Here is a 23458-nt window from a genome sequence, read left to right as displayed (position 1 = left end):
CTATTTAACCAACATGCAAAGAAGGGGGTTACTCTCCTGCCTAGAGTGATCGATCTTGAGTTTCTGTTACATGGGAATATGCCTGGAATGCAGGAGATTCTTTGGGGGTGCTTCTTAGTATTCCCATACTCTGTTATATGGGTTAATGGAAAAAAACACAGCAACCCAGTAGAAGTAGAACCTCTAATGGTCCAGATTTTTCAGGAATAATAATATGGGTTGCCACATAAGTGAAGAAACTATTATCAGCTGAGATGCTTGCTGAAGGCAAAGGGTATATTAAATTGGTATTGGGGGAAAAAAAGAAAGTAGTTATAAGTAGTCATTATGATTACATTGCCGGTTGCAGATACAAGGACTATAATAGTTGTGAACATTTTCCCCTCATTTTGATATGAATACATTTGTGTATGTATTAACCGATTATTTTCTCCCCCCCCCCCCCCCCATTCCCCTAAGATGTGTTAATAGTGGCTAACTTTATATCTTAGTGTTTAAGTTACAGGACATCAAAGGAATAATATGACTTATCAAGAAGAGGGATGAACATCATTCAAAGACTCTATCCTCTTTTGGGGAGGGAGGGAGCTGTCTCAGGCTGTATGATACTTGCATCATATGGACATAAGCATGATTTTACTATGATCTTTATTTTAAAATTAAATATGATTTAAAAAAGTGTTTCTGGAGGTCAAGTTGACAAGAGTTTGGACTGGGGTGGTTTTGCACTATCAACTTAGCTAAGTTGGAAATACATTTCCCAGAATTCTCTTCTTTTTAGGGTTTTGGTTGGCAACAATAGAAATTTGCAAGATTTGAGAAGTGGAAGTGAAGCACCAGCCATTACACTTGGTAGGTCCATGCCAGGTCCCAAGCACTGCTGTAATTTTACACATGATTTGCTGACTCACCTTACTAGCTAGGGAGGAGCAGGGCCTGCAGCTCCTCTAGCTTCTCTGTCTTAGATGAGGCGTGTGTACAGCAAATCTCTCTCTCTATATATGTATATACATATATACATACATACATACATACATACATACATACACATATCACATATCTTCTATTGGTTTTGTATTTCTGGAGAACCCTAATATGCTCCCCAATATTGTAAAGAACACTGAGAACAGTTGAAGTTCTGATCTGCATGGTGTGGTGGAAATGCATGGTTCTGAAATCACACAGAACAAAATTCAGTGGCACAAATGACTTATGCTCTTGGAAACTGATTCCTCATCTGTAGAATTGGTATCAAATTTTACGTATGTGAATATTGTGAAGGGTTAAGTTAAACATTATATGTAGAATACCTGTCATGGCTCACAGTGGGTGCATAGTAAATGTTAGCTCCCCTCTCTGCTGAAGGGAGATGCACTGTTTAATTAGTGCCCTGAATCTTATCAAATGATTTAATGGAAGGGAGTCTCTTAAATGTTATTAAATGTGACAGTAATTTGGCATATACAGTTTTATATGACACGAATACCATCTCTGGGTGTTTAAATGTATACAGATTTCAAACATTATTTGAGGTTAGTTCTGCCACTATTTTGAGTAAGATCTAGGGCAAGTTATGTTTCCCTAAACCTAGTTTCAACTTAGTATTATCCCATGGGGTTTTTGTCAGAACAAGAGAGAGTGCTTAGCTTAATCCCAAGCATACAGCAGATGCTCAATATATGTACTAGATATTGTGGGAGTAATTAGGGTTTCCAAGAGGAGTTGGGTCAGTTGTTGCACTAAAGGGGAGCTTGCCATCTAGTGAAGACAATATCCATGAAACCACAGGGGAAGTTATATTTGTTTTAATAGTAGCACACAAGTAGAGAAATAACCATGGAAGAGGTAAAGTTTTAAGTGATGTAAAAGAAACAGATGCTGTGGAAAGATGATAAAAAGTCTTGCAGACTTTTATTGATTTATGGAACCATGAGTAGTGGATACCTGATATCCTCGGTAATGATCTGCCATCTTGCCAGTGGCTAGTCATAGCAAATAAGTGGAAGGGTGGGTGCCCTGAGAGCAGAGCCGAATCAACAATTCTGCCAGCAGGAAAGAGCTTGTTCAGGCCGACATCCCAGGGGCTGGAATGCATTTGAAACAATGGATTGCAGTTTAGGGAGAAATTTGACAAAATGAACCTGCAAATGACGTATCCAACTTACAAAGCAGGTCAAGAGCTCTTTACTCTCTCTGCTTTCTAAAAATCAAAGCCAACAAACCAAAACAGTTTTGGTAAAAGGTCATGCAGGATCCTTTTTTCCTTTGTCTTCTCAGTATCATCCTTTCTTTCTCATTTTTTCCAGTGCATACTCTCACTTCTTCTTTCTCGGTCTCGGTGTTTCCCCACCACCCCTTCACCCTCTCGTCTCTCCCGCATTCTCGACTCCTCTCTTCTCCCCTTGGCCCGGGACAGCCCTGGGGCCCGTACCTGCCTGGGGAGAGCCCCAGCCGGGCCCCGCCAAGGGACTGGCAGTGACGTAGCGGGGAGGATGGTGCCCGCGCGGTCCGCTGACGTCACTGCCGCAGCGGTCCCCAGCGAAGCCCAAGAATGGGAATTCAAGGAGGGAAGCACAGCGGTGACCCCGCAGTTAAGGCTGAGCGCTGCCACTGCGCCCTGTGCTTCGGGTCTCTGGGGTCAGAAGGCCCGAATCTTGCTTGTAGACAGGCTGAGCCCACCCCACACCCTCAGCGCGCTCGAAAGCAAGAGTTTAACGATTAGGGGAATGTCCCCAAACGGTGGGGCCTCGTGCGCACGCGCCTTGTGTGGAGGGCAGATAAGGGAGAGCTGGGCGGGGGCTATGGGTTGAGGTTGGTAGGAGAGGAGGAAGGGGGCCAGTGTGTGGCGGGAGGGGACAGTGACCGAGCGCAGAACCGGAGCGAGACGGTTCACCCCCACCGCCGCTAACCCGTCTCCCAGGGCGCTGCGGAGGCGCGGGGCCTGCGGCGCGGCGTCGTGACGTCAGGGTGGCGGCGGCCGTGGTTGGCGCACCGTCCGCGGCTGCAAAGTGTGAATTACGCCGGGCTCGCGCCGGCGGCGGAGTGAAGTCAGGCTCCGGGGGAGGGGAGGGGCAGGACGGTGGCGGCGGCCCGAGCTGGTGGCTGGTCCCAAGCCCCGTGCGACCTGGGTCTCGCCGCTGGCTCCAGCCGTCTTTTCTTGCACCGCTTTCTTCTGTCTTTGCTCCACTCCTGCTCTGCTCTGCCCGGACCCGTTCCTCCCGGCCGAGGAGATCTGGGGCGGCAGGGTTCCCTCTCCCACTTTGCCTGCGCTGCCCCCGCTTGCACCCCGGAGCCGGGCGCGCGCCGGTCCTCGTAACTGTCGCCGCGGCCGCCGCAGCGTCTTCCCACCGGCGGCCCGGGCGGAGCGTTGGGGTGGGAAGGCGTGAGCGCGGCTTCCCGGGGTCGGCGCCCGCCCTCCCTGCCCCCGCCTCGGCCCGGCGCCCCCGAGCCGCGGCCCCTTCCCAGCACAGGGGCCGGCGGCCGCGGCTGGGCGGGCGCCGCGCGGGGGCAGGGCGGGCGTATTCAATGGAAGTATGTTACCAGCTGCCGGTGCTGCCCCTGGACAGGCCGGTCCCCCAGCACGTCCTCAGCCGCCGAGGAGCCATCAGCTTCAGCTCCAGCTCCGCGCTCTTCGGCTGCCCCAATCCCCGTCAACTCTCACAGGTAATCGCCGGCGCCGCCGCCACCGGGGCCCCACACTTGGGGGGGCTTCTCTTTTGTTTCCCTTTTCCCACCCTCTTCCCTCTTCCCACCTCCGTGACACCCCTGGTCTCCTAGCCATTTACCCCAGACCCAGCATGGTTCATTGTTTAGAGATTTCTACGCTGGCCCCTCGATTCGAGAGCCTTTTCTTTTATCCTCGGGCTTTACACCTTGAGTGCCCCGGCCTTCTCCGACCACCCCCCACTGCCAAACCGGGTGGGCTTTGGAGTCCTTAAGACCTTCCCCAGGCCCGCCCCCCTCCATGCTCCGTGGTTTAAGCTTCAGGGATGACTCTTTTCCTCAGATCCAGTCGACGTCTGGATCTGAAGTCGGGCCTCTCTAACCTTAGTTGTGGCCCTGGGCACACCTGTCCCCCCTCCCCCATACGCACACCTGTGCCGCGTTTGAGCCTTGCCTACCCCCAGCTCCCGCGCGCCCCGTGGCGTTCGGATGGTCCTGCGGTTCTTCGAACAATAGGCCAATTCCTCCTCGGTGTTCGCCAGCTCCTATTCTGTGGATGGACCTTAAGTGCTTTGAAAAAAAAGTATCGAGAGTGCTTCTCTGAAGCTTAGGTTTCCGCAAAGTTGATAGCCAGGTTTTAAATTTGATAAGGAGATTTTAGGAGAGAAACTCCTAATGAGCACTCACAGGAAGACTTTGTTTTGAATGGTCCAATACCAGTTGCTCCTGAGAATTTCGGTTTTTTCTTTGGTGATGCTGTTGGCCCAACTCCTTAGTTCTGGCTGATTTTGATTGCCAGATTTAAAATAGGCAAAAAGAATTTTGTTTACATTTGAACTAAGTGCCCTCCGTTTCTGCTTTCAGAATGTTAAATGTTCATGATCAGTTTTTAATTTAATTCAATTATTTTTATTTTTACTATTGGTTAGTATAAGTATCTTTTATGGAACATATTTTCTCTCTCCAATTGTATTGTACATATCCTGAGCCAGGTCTGTATTTTTTTTTTTTTTAACCGGTAGTGTGGATAGTACCTCGTGGAGATTTTGCTTATGATAGGTGTGTCCAGTATTTGCCATTTGCTTCTTTGCCTAAATTGTAGAGAGAGCAAGAGACCATTTGGATTTTTCTCTGAATTGTTTTTATTTAAAATCAGACTTATATCATGGGACAAGATGGTATGCTGATGAGGTCAGAGCCAACTTTAATGGTTACTCTAATAGTTTAAATAATACTGTGTTGTTATTTTGAAAGTTAGGTCCGTGCTCTGCCTCTATAGTACTGCTTAAAGCATCTGCAGGTTCCAAAATTAATGTTGAAGAAATGTTAATGCATTGCTGGAAAAGGTTTTTAATGGTAGTAATTAATAGTTTTTAATGGTAGTAACTTTTTTTCACTTAGAAATATTATTTTACTGTCTCAGATTACAGGCACATAACTAATGCCCATTTCCAGTTCAGTCTGCATAATAAAGGTGACCAGTAATCAGTTATAAAATTATAAAATACAGAAAAAGTCACTTGTGCTCCCTGGGGAGAAAATGAATGAGAAAGGAGATTCCAAGAGTATTAAAACAAGTAAGGCTGACACCAGGGGTTTTTACCAGTTGTCTTAATTAATCCTCAGAGACCAATTTTAAGCCCTACTCCTCTTTGACTCATTTCCTAGCCTTAGGTTTAAATGGGTAATGGAATTTTAAAAATATGATTGTGGCAGATAAAGCAAATATTGTAGAGCCACACCATCTCTTACTCCTGAAACTTAAAAAAAAAATTTTCTGCACCCCAAATATAGGAACTTATGAAAATTTGGACAGGAAGTTTCCTGAATTTACACTTTTTATCAAATTATTGTTGCTCAACATTAAAATGAAGATAAACTTACCATGGTTTGAAATGGTTACCAAGATTTTGAGTATCATTTAAAACTAAAGCATATGTTGCTAGTGATTTCTTTAGGGCTAGATGGGAATGTGTAATAGAAAAAAAGGTATAAAATTTTGGAATCTTATTCAGAGCTCTCTAAAATAAATATTTGGTTAAATCAGAACCCTTGAATCTTCAGTTCTTAAGTCTAAAGCTATAGAAATTGTAAAAAACTGAGGTGGTTTTGTAGTTTAATATTAAAAAAAACCCACACAACAACCCTGTTTTTATTAAGTGCTAAGAAGTTGTTTTTTCTGAGTTTTTCTATTTTAGAATATGTTCAAAACTAGCAATCTTTTTAGTTATTTTCACCATAATATTACTTACCAACTTCACAACACAAGTACTTAATACTTGTTGGATGAGTGAATAAATAATGAAGCTATCTCTATCAGTTTTAAATATGAAAACAACGTAACGACTTTTATCAGGGTATAGCAGTAATTTATCCAGAATTTGGTTTGGAACTTGTAACTGCAAACTTTAAGAGATTCAGGAAATAAATAGAAGACGGAACAACCAAAATGTAGATTTGAGGATCCTCTCAAAGCCTGTGTGTTTTAGGCAAAATTCTGACAAACTTGTTTTGCAAGTAGCAGCAAATTTGAAGGGAGTTGGAGGCTGCTTGAGTCAGGTTCACACTGATACCAGCAAAAGTTGACAGCTGACACACCAAAGCTGGGGATCAGAAGAAAAACTCTTCAAAGCCAGCAACTTTTAAAAAAGAACCCTGGGGACATATAGTTTAGGAGCTTGAGTGCTGTACAACACAATAATTATCAGTCAAAATAATATTTAATTGAATCTTTTTAAAAATCGAAAGATTCCCACTTAAAAAAGAAATCTCCATGCCAAACAATGTAAGTGTTGGTGCTTAAATGGATAAGAGTGAGTTATCTGAAAAATTCATTTCTTTGGAGCACCAACTGTCCTAAGAATGCCAAGTAAATGAGGCATTAACTTTCTGTTTTAAACCAGGTCATGTACTACTTTCTTGAAGGTTAATATGAGTTTTTTGAATTATTTGAAAAAAATCAGGATAAGAGAAGTTTGTTTTGCCATTTTGAGCTATCTGTTGTTGATAGCTGAGGTTAAAGATTTATCTTGCAGAATAAAGTTGTTATTTAGAAAGAATATTGTGAGAACAGAAATTGTCTTGTTCACTGCTGTGTCCACAGTGCTTTGCATGGGTCGGTGCTCAGTAAATGAGGAGGTTGAGTTAGTGTAACGATGGCACCGACAGCACTGCACCTGCAGTTAATTTAGTCAGATTTTCTAAGCACTGTAGATAAATATTATTTGTGTTAGAAATTTGTGGTCTAGTTTTTAAAATTTATTATAAATCAATGGTATATATTATTATGGAACAAAATATTGGGATCTTTTTCTTTGAAGGCATTATATTTTTAGAGCAGTTTTAAGTTCACAGCGCAATTGACTGGAAGGCAGAGAGATGTCCCATGTGCTTTCTGACCTGGTGCATGCATAGTCTCCCCTGTTATCAACATCCCCCAACAGGGTAGTACATTTGTTACAATTGTTGAACCTACATTGCTGCATCATTACCACCCAGAGTGCATAGTTTACATTAGGCTTCATTCCTGGTGTCTTTTTTTTTTTTTTTTTTTTTAAATACAGAAACTATTCCACAGATATTTGCTAAACACCTTCTGAGAATGAGGCTCCTTATGTTGAGTACTAAGAAAATGTAAAGAATTAGAAATTGAAAACAAAAATCACTTGTGATGGGACACCTGGGTGGCTCAGGCAGTAGAGTGTCCGGCTCTTGGTTTCGGCTCAGGTCATGACCTCACGGGTTCATGGGTTCTAGCCCTGCCTTTGGCTCCACACTGCCCTGTGGAGCTTGCTTGGCCTTCTCTTTCTCTCCTTCTCTCTGCCCCTCCTCCGCTCACTCTCTGTCTCAAAATAAATAATCTTAAAAATCACTTGTGAGCCTGCGAACCTAGCCATGTTTTTCTTTGATGCATTATATTCCTTATGCATAAACATTTTTCACTTATAGTGTACATCTCTGTTGTTTTTAGCAGTTCTCTTAGTATATGACAAATTATCAAGGCAGAACAGTTCAAAGTCCCTTGGATAAAAGTTGGTTCTTTAAGGAAGCTTGCAGGATTGTGGTAGGGGAAATAATATGATGTGATGGAATTTATTGCCAGTTACCAAGGTGTAATGAGACTACAAGAAGGTATACCCAAATTTCCTGCATAAATCAGGGGGAACCTCACACAGTAGTTGAGGCTTAGGCCAAAGCCTGAAGATTAAGTAGATAAAAGGGTGCATATAAGGGAAGGAGGATAGAGGATGGTCCAGGTAGCTGTGTAGATCAGCACTATCTAACAGAACTTGTGATGATGGAAAGTGCTAGGTAAGCACTTGAAATGTGGCTTGTCTGACTAAGGAACTGAATGGTAAATTCAGTTTTATTTAAGTAGCTGCATATGGCTTGTGGCTACTGTCAGAATACAGTATAGTTTTATATATACCTAATGAACATTAGTAGTGATGATGTGTTGATCTATGAGTAATTTATTCTCTGAATGTTGAATGTTAGAGTTGTTTCAGGTCTTGGTGTTGTATATAAAACTTTAATACTTTCGTGCATGTTTGTTAGAGTAGGATCACTAGGTTGGGTCAAGAGGTAAGAATATTTTTTGGTTTCCTAGAATGTTCTGTCCTTACTTAGATAAATGATTATCTCTCTTTCAGTATAATATTATAATGATTATGATATTATGAGATTATAATACTATATAATTATTTAATAAAATTTTATAAATATTTTGTAAACATTTATATAAATGTTTTACTGTACAGTAGATGCACTGTGGTATGCTGAGTTTGTTTCAACTTGCAGTAAGCAAAATGGACACTTTCTGAAGTGCTTCTGTGCATTTGCATTTCTTTTGTCAAATTTCATTTGCATATCTTGTGCTCATGTGTAAGGACTGTTATATATCAAATATCAGTTTGTAAATGTGCATTATTCCAAATTACTGTTACCACAGTAGTTGCCTCTTCGCAAATCGACATTCAGAAGACAATACAGGGGATAGTGGGAGCAGTTGGTGGGATATCCTGGGAGTGGTTCAGTTGCTGAGACTTTCCTCCCTGTCCATTTCCCTAACACTTGTTTTGTTGGGATCTTAGTTTCATTTTTCTGTTTTCAGAAATGTTTCAGACTTTGATTTAAATTTAATACTATCATGTTTGGCTCTTCTGAAGTAATGTATATTTATGCTATACTTCAAATATATGCTCAAACATAATATTAATGTAAATCTATAGTGTATTTGGAGTGTTCTGATTGAGGAGTAGGGTGTTCAAATTGCTAGTTTATAAGTTGTCATCAGGAACACATTTAATGTATGGGATGTGATTTGAAGAGGTTTTAGACCTATGCCTAGATTTTTCTGCTTTGTTGCTATGCTTAGAGTTCCATCAGCTGTACATACTGCCTACCCAAGAATTCTTTTTTAAACACAAATGTCCTGCAAGAGGTAAAATATTACATCCTTTTCAGGAAACAAAGATTAGGGAGCTCATTTTGGATGGAAAGAAGGAGAGGTATTATCCATTCTCTTTGAGGCAGTTTGATAAGACTTCTAATACATTAGGGTAAGTTTCAACCCATCTTTCCTTCCTTTTTTTTTCTTTTCATGAAGAAAATTTTTAGAATAATTTTAGGGAATTGACTTCTTTTCTAGGGATGAGTATAGAGACAAATTTGGGAAGAGAAGAGCTGAAGAAAGAGGAAGTAGACAAAGCTTAGCTTAATTCAGATTTTTTGCCTGGGACTATTGATAGCCATTTAGTAGGATTAAATATACTTAGGAAATTTAGGTGGTAAAGAACTCTCATTGCATGCAGATCTTAAGGAATTTAATTTTCTGTACTAAAGACTGTGTTTATTTAAAATCTAATTTTGTTAGAAGTCGTTTGACTAAAGATCTTTAAAATCTGGGCATTCTTACATTCTGTTTGGCCACTCCAGAAAAGTTCAACAATTAATTTTTAATCTTCTAATTTAGAAACAACTTAAAACTTTTTTATTGTACATATTGCTTGGATCTATTTGAATTGAGAGAAAAAATTGAGTGTTTATTCTCTTCCTCATTTAAATGGCCTGTTCTTGCCTAAATGTAACATAGACTGTTGATTTTTATATTGTTGTCAAATGTGTCTTTCAAAAGGTTATTCACAAAATAAATGATACTTTTGTATGTTTGCATTCAGGTGTAGTATATGAGGAAAGGAAGTAGATCAGTAGTATGTTCGGAAAGGAAAAAAACCCTACATTTGTAGATGAGTCTTTGAAGCTTGCAGAACTTCATTTTAGCTGCTGGCAGGTACCCTTCCTAATGGACCAGTGCCAGTGATCTTATGGTTGAAATCAGAAGTGTCTCTTGTCTCCTTGTAATTTTGAGTAAGAATTGTAGGTGACTGCTCCATTCCTCCACCTGCTGGTGGAGATGGCTCTTCATTTTCTGAAGATGATGGCAAGAGGGAGGAGAGGATGAAAGCAGAGCAGGGCAGAATTTGGAGAAGAAGATGAGTTGTTAATTGGTTAACATCTACTCCATCGTCTGTGTTTTGGGTAGACCAAGCTCTAGCTCAAGACCATGTAAAGTACTTGACAAATGGTGCTTAATAAAGATGCAGTAGTCTTGCTTCAGTGGTAATTGTTTCTATTTATTGAATACCTCCTACATGCCAGATACTATAATTAATATTTTTAATCTTTCCAAAAACCCTTTGAGATAAGTGATATTACTCCCATTTTCCCAAGGAGTAAACTGACCTTAGAGACATTACTACATTACTTGCCCAAGGCATCACAAGAACTTCAAGAGTGTTCCACACCCTCACATTTAACCTGGCCTGCCTTGTTGGTGAAAGTGAGGTAAATACAGTCTTTTAGGTTTATGGATTATAGATTTTGTTGGCTCGTGGATCTGGATATGGAAAACAAATTGGATGATTTGAAGTGATAACCTTTACTCTGGTCTTTTCAAATCACATCTGGATTTTGTTCTAGATGCCACTTTCTAGGGGAACATGACTAGGTTAAATCATACTCTGAAATACCAAGATGATGAGGTAATTTGAAAGCATATTGTTTGATATGTGAGTGAAGAAATTGGAGACATTTAGCTTGGAGAAAGGAATCCCCAAGATTTGGGCCAAAAGGATAGGGATAGAAGAGCAGTTGGTGAGAGACGGTAAGAGTGTTGCTGTCTTCCAATATGTGAAGGACTACCATGCAAATGAGAAAAAGGAGGGGAGTTAATTTAGATTTTGTTTGGTTTTATGTTCTTGATTGCTATACCCTGTTTCTACTTTGTGAGGGTTGTTGACAATACACAGGAGAAGATACAAACTTAGTTGTCACTTGTCCAAGGTAACACAGCTAGGTAGTGGAAATGGATCAAATCCTAGGTCATTCTGACCTGACCCTAACACCTATGCATTTTCTTCTACTTCCTTTTACAACATGGGAAAAGGATGTTACCGCAAAGAGTAGAATGGGATGAATAGGTAAAAGCAATAGGGAAATAGGGAGATCTTGTGTGTAATCATACTAATAAAGAAACAAACTAAAAGAATGATACTTGCTTAAGATTGACAAAGTAAAAAAAAAAAAACAAACAAACAAGTGTATGACATGAAGATTATGCTACGCAGTGCTAGTAGGATTATAAATTGTAAATTTGCTGACAGGTAATTTAGCAGTTGAATAAAAAAATTAATACTTTCCCTTACTTTTGGGACTCTATCCTCAGCAAATAACTAGAAATGTAGATAAAGATTGATCTTCAAGGATATTCATCACGTATTCGTCACTGTGAAAAATTAGAAACAACAAGTAATTTATAAATGATTAAATAAATTATAATATTGTGAGTATTTAGTATTTGTTATTTCTATATTATGTAACCACAAAAATGCTTTGAAAAATTTAAAGGATATATGATAAGTAGTTTACAAATGATTGACTAAAAGTTAATATTTTTTAGTTTTGCTATATTATATATCCATTAAAATATTTTGAAGAATTTGAAGAATACATAATTGCATGGGGAATTGCTTATAACATAATTAAGTGAAAAAATAAAAACAAACTGAGTATCAACAGTTTATCCCAATTTTGTTTAAAACTAAATCACAAAATATATACATATCTACACACCATGCATACTCAAACAAAAAAAAGGAAAAAAAAAAGCCAGATGTATCCCCAAATGCTAACTGAAGCTATCTCTGTATGTTAAATTTTAACTAATTTTTAACTTTTTGTTTAGAATTTTGTGTAATTTTACCATTGTTTTTCTGCTAGCATAAATCTTTTTTTAAATCACAATAATCTTAGAAAACGTGCAACAAGTTGTATTTGGGCCCGGATCTCTGACAGTGATGTCCCGACAGAGAGCAGGGTACTTCATGAGGCTATAAATTGACAACAGCTTGAAAGATACCTGGATAAGGATATTGTCAAAGGGATTGACTCTTTTGGTTCCTTCCAACTTCATGATTCTCTAATTTCTTTGAGTAACTCAATTATATGCATGACAGGTAATTTTGTATAGCTCTAATAAGTATAAAGTAGTTTCATCCTCTATGAGAGATGTTGAAAAGTAAATTTAAGTGTAATTATTGTTTAAAAAACAACAACAACAACAACAACAACAACAACAAAGCTGGAGGTATCACAATTCCAGATTTCAAGTTATACTACAAAGCTGTCGTAATCAAAACCGTATAGTACTGGCACAAAAGTAAACACAGTTCAATGGAACAGACTAGAAGCCCCAGAAATAAACTCTTGATTATATGGTCAATTAATTGTTGACAAAGGAGGTGACAGTATGTGGAAAAGACAGTCTCTTCAATAAATGGTGCTGGGAAAAGTGCACAGCTACATGTAAAAAAAAAAAAATGGCACTGGACCACCTTTTAACATCATACACAAATATAAACTCAAAGTGAATTAAAGACCTAAGTGTAAGGCCCCAAACCATAAAAACCTTAGAAGAGAACACAGGCAGTAATATCTTTAACATTGGTCATAGATATACTTTTCTAGATATGTCTCCTTAAAGCAAGGCAAACAAAAGCAAAAATAAACTGTTGGGACCACATCAAAATAAAAAGCTTTTGCACAGCAAAGGAAACCATCAGTAAACAAAAGGCAACCTACTTTGGCACAAAAGCAGACACTCAGATCAATGGAACAGGAATAGAGAATCCAGAAATGGACCCACAAATGTATGGCCAACTAATCTTTGACAAAGCAGGAAAGAATATCCAATGGAATAAAGACAGTCTCCTCAACAAATGGTGCCGGGAAGACTGGACAGCAACATGCAGAAGAATGAACCTGGACCACTTTCTTACACCATACACAAAAATAAACTCAAAATGGATGAAAGACCTCAATGTAAGACAGGAAGCCATCAAAATCCTCTTTGGAGATTTTGGAGAAAGCAGGTAAAAACCTCTTTGACCTTGGCCACAGCAACTTTTTACTCAACACGTCTCCAGAGGCAAGGGAAACAAAAGCAAAAATGAGCTATTGGGACCTCATCGAAATAAAATCTTCTGCACAGCGAAGGAAACCATCAGCAAAACTAAAAGGCAACCGATGGAATAGGAGAAGATATTTGCAAATGACATCAGATAAAGGGTTAGTATCCAAAATCTACAAAGAACTTATCAACTCAACACCCAAAACACAAATAATCCAGTGAAGAAATGGGCAAAAGACATGAATAGACACTTCTCCAAAGAAGACATCCAGATGGCCAACCGACACATGAAAAAATGCTCAACATCACTCATCATCAGGGAAATACAAATCAAAACCACAATGAGATACCACCTCACACCTGTCAGAATGGCTAACAACTCAGGCAACAACAGATGTTGGTGAGGATGAGGAGAAAGAGGATCTCTTTTGCACTGCTGGTGGGAATGCAAGCTGGTGCAGCCACTCTGGAAAACAGTATGGAGGTTCCTCAAAAAACTAACAGTAGGACTACCCTATGACCGAGCAATTGCAGTACTAGGCATTTATCACGGGATCCAGGTGTGCTGTTTCGAAGGGACACATGCACCCCCATGTTTATAGCAGTACTATCACCAATAGCCAAAGTATGGAAAGAGCCCAAATGTCCATCAATGGATGAATGGATAAAGAAGTGGTGTGTGTGTGTGCACACACATACACACACAATGGAGTATTATTCGGCAATCAAAAAGAATGAAATCTTGCCATTTGCAACTACGTGGATGGGACTAGAGGGTCTTATGCTAAGCGAAATTAGAGAAAGAAATATCATATGACTTCACTCATATGAGGACTTTAAGGTACAAAACAGATGAACATAAGGGAAGGGAAGCAAAAATAATATAAAAACAGGGAGGGGGACAAAACATAAGCGACTCTTAAATATGAAGAACAGAGGGTTACTGGAAGGGTTGTGGGAGGGGGGAGGGGCTAAATGGGTAAGGGGCATTAAGAAATCTACTCCAGAGATCGTTGGACGATATGCTAACTTGGATGTAAATTTAAAAAAGGTAAAAAAAAAAATAAAGCAACCCACTGAATGGGAGAAGATATTTGCAATATGCTCTAATAAGCAGTTAATATGAAAAATATATAAAGAACCTATACAACTCAGCACCAGAAAACAATCTGATTAAGTAATGGGCAGAGGACCTAAAGCGACATTTTTCCGAAGAAGTCCTATAGATGGCCAACAAACATGTGAAAAAGTGCTCAACATCACTCATCATCAGGGAAATGCAAATCAAAACCAATGAGAGATCACCACACACCTGTCAGAATGGCTAAAGTCAAAATGATGAGAAATAATAAGTGTTGGCAAAGATGTGAAGAAAAAGTAATTCTTGTGCACTGTTGGTGGGAACAAATTGATGCAGCCACTGTGGAGAATAGTATGGAGGTTCCTCAAAAACTTAAAAATAGAAATATCTAACAATTACACTACTTGGTATTTACCCAAAGAAAACAAAAACACTAATTCAAAAAGGTATACTGTATGTTTATTGCAGCATTATTTACAATAACCAAGTTATGGAAGTAACCTAAGTGTCCATCAATTGATGAATGGATAAGGAAGATACACATACACACATATGATACACACACACGATACACACACACAGGAATATTGCTCAGCCATAAAAAAGGATGAGATCGTGTCATCTGAGACAACATGGATGGACCTAGAATGTATAGTGCTAAGTGAAATAAGTCAGAGAAAGACAAATACCATATGATTTCACTCATATGGAGTGAAATAAGTGGAATCTTTTTTAAGAAAATGAGTAAACAAAAGGTAGAATCAGACCTATAAATACAAAGAACAAACCTGGTGTTTGCCTGAGGGGAGGGGCATAGATGAATTGGACAAAATGGGTAAAAGGGAGTGGGAGATATAGGTTTCCAGTTATAGAATGAATAATTCTTGGGAATAAAAGGCACAGCATAAGGAATGTAGTCAATGATATTGTAATAAGGATGTATGGGGGCAGATGTTAGCTACACTGGTGATGAGCACAGCACAAACTTGTCAAATCACTGTATTGTGCACCTGAAACTATAACATCATATGTCAACTGTATTAAATATATATATATATATATATTTATATATGTATATAGTTATTTTTTTGAAGAACTTTTTGATGACAGCCTGTGAAGAGACCTTAAACGATTACTGTGGCACAAGGAATAGAGATCGTTAGGAGTTAGGTCCTAGGAACTGATTTGGTGTAGGAGGTAATAAAAAAATTTCCCACTCTTTTAGTCTAAGAGACCAGGTAGATCATGGAGCTAATAATAAAAATACAGATAGGAGGAGGAGGCAGGTTTTGTTTTTCTGGGGGGGTGGTTGGGGGAAGAGAATAAATTTACTTTGGATTATGTTGAGTTCAAGTGTCTGGGGAGCATCCAGATGGGGATGTCCAGTAGGCAGTATCTTAGGAGGAAGGTTAAGACAAGTGATATATTCTGACTTTCACTACTAGGGTTTTTTTGGTTCTTTTGCTCCTATACCCCTTCAAAGAATTGGAAAAACAAACAAAAAACTATATACCTTCTCATACATCTCGAATTTTTCCTCTAAGTTTCAGTATTTGTAAATGATAGAATTTTTGTTAAATTCAAACAATTTAAAATACATTATGGAAATTTTTAAAACTTGATATTTTACGTTGTCCATTTAAAAAAATATATATGTGAACAAGGTGCCTGGGTGGCTCAGTCAGTTAAGCATCTGACTCCTGCTTGGTCATGATCTCACGGTTCCTGTGAGTTTGAGTCCTGCAATGGGTGAGCTCAGTTCTCGCTTCAGATGAGCCCTGCTTCTTCCCTCTCTTTCTCTTTGTCTCCCTCCCTCCCTCCCTCTCTCCCTCCCTCCCTCTCTCCCTCCCTCTCTCCCTCTCTCCCTCTCTCCCTCTCCCTCCCTCCCTCTCTCCCTCTCTCCCTCTCTCCCTCTCTCCCTCTCTCCCTCTCTCCCTCTCCTTCATGGGATTCTCCCTCTTTCCCTCTCTCTTTTTGCCTCTCGCTCACTTGTGCCCTCTGTCTCTCAAAAAAAAAAAAAAAAAAAAAAGAAAAGAAAAAATATATGAACAATATCTTAATTTTAACAGTCAGAATTTTACGTTCCTTATTTTTCTCTTTGAACTCATTTGTATTTTTCTAGCATTGACATCTTATCCTAATGTATTCTTTTATACTGGAAAGAATTTTATCAATCACACGATCATACTTTTCTATAATGAAAAGTAAATTCATTCATGTATTTAGTGAATGGGAATAAAAAAATGCTTTAAATTGTCACCCAGTTCTTCTGAGTTCTATGCAAAAACAATTATAATTAAAAACATTTAAATTTTCCTATGTCCATAAAGCCATATCAAATTTATTTTGGTCTGAGTAAGCAATACAATTATAGTCAGTAGAAAAACAACGTGTAAATTATGAAATTTAAAAAGTATTAAAACAACATTTTTGGAAATGGATTCTATTTTAAATTTCATAAATATTTATAGTTTATCCATTTATAAATACCATTTAGATAAGATGGTGTTTTGTATTACCTTTCTAACTTTTTTACTTTAATAGTGAAAGTACTGAGAAATCTCATGAATTTAGTAGATGCTTATAAAACGTACTTTATTTTAGCCATATCACCCATTCTTCCAAGTTGACAGCAAAGTGATCTATAATCCGAATAATTGGTCAAGTAGTAAGTGGATTTGGTTTAATGTCTATATTTGTGGAAGTAGAAATTAGTGACCCCTTTAACTTGAAAATAACTGGATACCCAGTGTGTAGAATCATTAACTTCCTCACCACAGATATTTTGAATTCTCCATTTGGCTCTTCAAATGTTGTTAGACACCAGCTCCACAGTAAGTTTCAGGAAGTGCTGAGTGTTACGGTTTCCTTTATGAGGTAGTAGAGGGGGAGAGATGAAAGGGCAGAGGAGGTAAATGAAAACTGATATGTTGTTTTAGCAGAATGGTTCTAGAAAATTGTATAGATGGAAGTTGAGAGCTGAGAAATCCATTTCCTTGAAACTCTCCATGCTCGTGTACTTCTAAGGGTTATACATGCATGACACAGTTGGTAGACCACGGGTTTACTGTATTCCATCTTATTCTTATCTTTTTGCTGTATTTTACCATTTTCTGCAGGTATACAGAAATACTTCATAAATCAACGTTGGTTTTTTTTTCTGGTTTTTGATTGCTCCTGATCCCAGGTCTTCATACTTAATCACTCTATGACTTCCTTGGAAATGGAATTAGGGTATCAGTCCTTGAAAGGGACCCTATAAATCATTTTAAAGAGTTGATGGTTGAGATTCAGAAAGGCTAAGTGATTTCTCCAAGATCTGACCATTAGAAAGTAGAGAAGTTAGAGTTTTAAAAATTTGTTTTTCCCAACTTTGTTGCTTTTCTTACTATATCCCCTGCTTCCTTGTAAAAGGATTGATCTTTGTAATTTCCTTAAATAGCAATCTTTCTTTAATGAACATTATTGAGTAGCAAAGCATCTATATAGTCCAGTGATTATTTGAACTAGTTAGAGTACAAACACACTCAATTTAAAACATGTTTGAGTTACTTCTTAAAACATAATCAGAGATAAAGCAAAGCCATTATTGAAATTATAATGGGCCAGTTGGAATGATACCATTTGATTTGCTGAAATGAGATTTATGTATAAAAGAAGGTTTTTTTATAAAGAAAGGTTTTTCTTATAAGGAAGGTTGTATTTCACCTATACTTTAAAAACTAAGAGTAAAACTTTTTTACATTGAGGAATAAAATGATATTCCTGATCTATAAATTGCTCATTCTGTAGCCTTTTATGTATGAAATGGTGGGTGATGGAATTTTTAAATATTTTTTTTACTTCATTTTACTTTTTCCCCGAATTCTTCATAGTGAACATTTTAAGAAAAACAGTGAAGTTATTCCAAAAGGCAAACATTTTTTAAAGACTTTTTTTTTACATCAGTTTTAGATTCACAGCACCATTAAGAGGAATGTACAGAGATTTTCCAGATACCTCCAGCCCCAACACATGTATAGTTTCCTCCATAATGAACACCCCACATCAGACTGTGGTACATTTGTTACTATTGTATGAACCTACATTGATATAATCATGCAGCGTCCACACTATACGTTGGGTTGCCCTCTTGGTGTTGTACATTCTATGAATTTGGACAAATATGTAATTATATGTATTCATCATTAATAATATACAGAGTATTATCATTGTCTTAAAATCCTCTGTGCTCTACCTAATTATGCCTCAACTCCAGGCCGTAACAACTACTGATATTTTTATTGTCCCTAATTTTGCCTTCTTCAGAATGTCATGTAGTTGGGTTCTTACAGTCCCCAGCCTTTTCAGATTTGCTTCTTTCACTTAATAATGTGCATTTAAGTTTCCTCCATGTTTTCTTAATGGCTCATTTCTTTTTAGCACTGAATAGTGTTGTCTGGATGTACCACCACTTACCCATTCGCCTACTGAAGGACATCTTGGTTGCTTCCAAATTTTGGCACTTATGAGTAAAAACTGCTACAGACTTACTCTGCAGATTTTTTGTGGACATAAGTTTTCAACTCCTTTTGGTAGATACAAAAGTAATGTGATTGTGGGGTCATATAGGTAAAGCATGTTTAGTTTCATAAGAAACCACCAAACTACTTTCCAAAGTGGCTATACCATTTTGCGTTCCCGCCAGCATGAATGACAATTCCTGTTACTCCACAACCTCACCCAACATTTGGTGTTGTTGGTGTTTTGGATTAGCCATTCTAATAGGTGTATAGTGGTATCTCATTGTTTTAATTCGTATTTTCCTGATGACATATGATGTAGAGCATCTTTCTATGTTTATTTGCCATCTGTATATCTTCTTTGGTGAGGTGTCTGTTAAGGTCTTTGGCCCATTTTTTAAGTGAGTTGTTTTTATATTACTGAGTTTTAAGAATTCTTTGTAGGGGTGCCTGGATGTTTCAGTCAGTTAAGCAACCAACTCTTGATTTCGACTCAGGTCATGATCTCACCATTTGTGAGATCCAGCCCCCATCGAGTGAGGAGCCTGCTTGAGATTCTCTCTCTCCCTCTCTCTCTGCCCACTGCCCCCTGCTCGTGTGTTCGCTTGTGCTCTCTCTCTCAAAATAAATAAACATTAAAAAAGAGAGTTCTTTGTATATTTTGGATAACAATCCTTTATCAGATGTGTCTTTTGCAAATATTTTTTCCCATTCTGTGGTTCGTCTTCTCATTCTAATATTGTTTTTTGTAGAGCAGAAGTTTTAAATTTTATTTAAGTCCAGCTTTTTTTTTTTTTTTTTACATTTTCTTATAGGAGTCTTAATAGTTTTTTATATTTAGGTGTGCGATCCATTTTGAGTTAATTTTTGTGAAGGGTGTAAGGTCTGTATTTAGACTTATTTTTTCATGTGGATGTCCAGTTGTTCCAGGATCATTGGTTGAAGAGACCATCTTTGCTTCAGACTATCTTTGTTCTGTTGTCAAAGATCAGTTAGCTATATTTCTGTGGGTCTGTTTTTTGGTTCTTCTCTATTCTGTTTCATTGATCTATTTGTTCTTTCACTAATACCACACTGTCTTAATTACTGTAGTTTTATAGTAAGTCTGGAAGTCCAGTAGTGTCCTCCCAATTTTGTTTTTCCTCTTCAATATTATCTTGGCTACTCTGGATCTTTTTGCCTTTTTATGTAAACTTTAGAATTAGTGTGTTGATATCCACAAAATAGCTTACTGGGATTTTGATTGGGATTGCATTGAAATTACAGATCGAGTTGGGAAGACTTTGACAATATTGAGTCTTCTCATTAATGAGCATTAAATATCTCTCCATTTATTTAGTTCTTCTTTGATTTTATTCATCTGAGTTTTGTCATTTTCCTCATATAGATCTTGTACATATCTTGTTAGTTTTATACCTAAGTATTTCATTTTTGGGAGTGCTAGTGTAAATGGTATTGTGTTTTCAATTTTCAAATTTCGTTTATTGCTCTTTAACATTGCTATAATTACTCATTAGTTCTAGGAGACTTCCCCCACCCCCTGCTCCATTTTTTCAGATTTTCTACATAGACAGTTATGGCATCTGTGAACAAAGATAGTTTTATGTCATCTTTTCCAATCTATACTGTGTTTCCTTTTTTGGTCTTATTACATTAGCTAGGATTTCCAGTGTAATATTGAAAAGGAATGATGAGAGGAAACATCTTTGCCTTATACCTGAGGTATTCTTTGAACAGGGCAATAGAAATAAGATCTATAGGGGGAAAAAAAGACTACTCATTAGAAAATTGGCAGAAGACTCACAGCTCCAGGAAGAAATACAAATGTAGGAAAACATATTTAGCTTTGCTAGTAATAAAGGAAGTGCCGAATGAATGAATGAATGAATGGGAGAAAAGAAAAGAAAAGAAAAGAAAAGAAAGCAAGAAAGAAAAATATTTTTGGTGGGGGAAACATATTTTCATACTGGCAAAGACTGATAAAACCCAGTGTTAGCAGGGTATGAGAAAATGGGTATTCTTATATATGGAGCTGGGAGCATTATTTGATTCAGCTTTTGGGTAGGGTAGTAGGTCTTTACAAATCAAAATTTTAAGTATGAATGCTACCCTTTCTGCAGTTCTGGAATTTGTCTGAAGGGATAATTGCAAAAATTTGCTAAAACATATATTCATAGGTTATTTTGGTAACAATTTGCAACATTAGAATGATGGATATTTAGATTATTTCAGTGCTTACCAGTCTGGCGGTTGGTTAGAATATGTTGTTTTAATTCAGCATGAAACTCTACCCAGTAAAATGATGCCTTATATCCATATTTGTTTTGGAAAAATATACATAACAGTTTGCAGAAAATGCTAGCTGCAGAGTAGTATTTGTATTAACCTGTTTATGTAACTTTCTACATAACATCTGATTTTTGTAAATAAAAACATGAAGGATATTTTGTTCACCAATGTATTCATACGTACAAGTCTGATAGGTTGGTCAGCAAAATATTTACAGTGGTTATCTTTGGGACTGGGACTTCTAATTTTAATATCTTTGTACTCGTGAATTTTTTTAAACAAAAATAATATCACTTTCGTAATAAGGGAAATCAGTAAAGTTATTTTTTTTTTAAACTTACCATTAAATGACCTATTATATAGAAATAATGAAGAAAGGTCTAGTTAGCTAATAATTTAATAAGTATAAATAGATGGGTCAGAAGTAGGTTGTTCACTGGCACATAGTAAGTATTCAAAGTGGTTTATTAAAATGGAAGTGTAATGGTTTGATGTATGGAGGAATACACTGCATTTTTAATGGGGAAAGTAAGTAACTTTGGCGGCAGATAGTTTACAAAAAAGTATTTTGCCTGTTTCAAAACTGAGAAGGTAAGCTTTCTGTTATAATTTATTCAAGTATTTGAGGGTCTCTACATTAGCATAACATTTATAAAATGTGAAAAGTCATCAAGAAAACTTATGGCCCAGAATCATAGAATATTAATGTTAGAAGAGACTATAGAAATCAGTTTCCTCACTATATAGATGAGTAAACTGAAAGCAGAAAGGTTTAAAGGGACTTACAAAGGCAATGTAGAAATCTCTTCTGTTGAACATCCAGATTTTGGCTACTCAGTTTTTGCTTGTGCATTTTTAGGATGAGAAGATTACCACTTTAAAAGGCAGTCCATGGTGTTGAATGGTGTAGTGGGTTGAATAGTGTCCACCAAAAATTCATGTCTACTTGGAGCCTTAGGATGTGACCTTATTTGGAATAAGGATCTTTGCAGATATAATAAAAATGAGGTCATATGGAATTAGGGCAGGCCCTAAGTCCAGTGACAGATGTCTTTGAGAGGAGAGGATGCACACAAGAAAGGAGGCCCCCTGAAGATGGAGCAGAGTTTGGAATGATGCAGGTTACAAGCCAGGAATGCGAAGGATTGCCAGGGCACACCAGCAACTCCCAAGAGGCACAGGAGGATCCTTCCCTGAAGCCTTCAGAGGGAGCATGGCCCTGCCCTGCCAACATTGATTTTGGACTTGGAGCCTCCAGAACTGAGAAAATATGTTTCTGTTGTTTTAAGCCACAAAGCTTGTTACTTCAGCAGCCCTAGGAAATGGATACAAATGGCTTTGATTATTTTAAATGTATTTGTTCATTCTTTCCATCAGCAGACACTTACTGAGCACTTTTTATACGCCAGCTACTCTGCTAGGTGTGTCACAGGTGAATAAAACGGTTTCCTGCCTTGGTTCTTGGAGCTTGGTCCAGTAGGAAAAGGAGCTATGTAAATCTGTAATTGCAGTACTGATGTGTCCTCATCAGGACCGTATACGAAGATGAGTAGCGGCACAGATGAACTGGGAGAACCAAGGTGGGTTTTAGAAAGACCTTTGTGCTTGGTTTGAAAGATGGAGCTGAAAACAGCCTCTGTGGTGATTCTGCTTGATTCCACCACCACTAGTGCTGTCAGTCCTGCCCAGCCCAAGGCATGTTTGGCCTGCTGTGATAGCGTCGTGTCACTAGAATTCTTTCTCCACAGATCTGTTGAAGTAGTTTTTTAAATGCAGTCAGCTCATGCCACTGCCGAAACGTCAGTGCGTTCTTTTCACAGTGAAAATAAAATCCAAACTCCTTTTCATGTTATGGCCCCATATAATCTGGTACCTGCCAACTTTTCAGCCCCCTCTTCTTTCACAGTGGTCTTCTTCCTGTGAACGTGCCAGGTTTGTGCCCATCTTTGACTTTGCTCTTGCTCTTCTCTGAGACTCAAGATCTTGCCATGGCTCCTTGTCCTTCAAGTCGCAGTCCACTCTGCAGAGGAATCTTCCCTGACGGCACCCCTCCCCCGTCTGTCCTTTTACCTTGTTTTATTTATGGCATACAACACTAACTCAATTCATTTGTCTGCCTCTGCCTGGCTTCCACCCCTACCTCACTCCCCACCTCACTCCCCACCTCACTCCCCACCTCACTCCCCACCTCACTACCACAGACTGTGTGGTCAGGAAGCAGGGATCTTGTTTACCCAGCTCAGTGCCGTGTCCCTAGCATGCAACATACAGGAAGTGTTCAATACAGAAGAATGAAGAAAAATTTGCTCTTTTAGTCTCATGCTGCCATGTCTGATCGTATGTCACCATATCTCTCTTTGGGATGAATCTCAAATTGTATTCCTGTAATTTCAGTTTATAGTCCCACCTACACCCTCCCCTTAAAATTCCACCTTCATCTTTATACTCTTTCTG

General features: G+C 38.4%; 1 protein-coding gene across 5 annotated transcripts in view; it reads left to right on the top strand.

The window, feature by feature from the left end:
* Nucleotides 1-23458, top strand: part of PDE7A (phosphodiesterase 7A) — a 150146-nt gene that overhangs the window by 21164 nt on the left and 105524 nt on the right. For 3 of the 5 annotated variants that reach the window (XR_008420062.1, XR_008420063.1, XM_019421232.2), the window contains exon 1: nt 2890-3663. The exons of 1 other annotated variant lie outside the window; for it this stretch is intronic. Coding sequence is in view for 1 of the 4 variants with exons in the window: in XM_019421232.2 (XP_019276777.1) it covers nt 3526-3663 (138 nt within the window). In the remaining 3 variants the exon portion in view is untranslated. Of the gene's footprint in view, nt 1-2889; nt 3664-22447; nt 22585-23458 lie in introns of those variants that run through there. One more of the 5 variants, XM_019421234.2, reaches the window with a different exon arrangement.

This window comes from Panthera pardus, unplaced genomic scaffold (assembly GCF_024362965.1).
Source record: "Panthera pardus isolate Hobbes unplaced genomic scaffold, ASM2436296v1 HiC_scaffold_7, whole genome shotgun sequence".
Lineage (NCBI taxonomy): Eukaryota > Metazoa > Chordata > Mammalia > Carnivora > Felidae > Panthera > Panthera pardus.
This window is presented reverse-complemented; position numbering and strand designations above follow the sequence as displayed.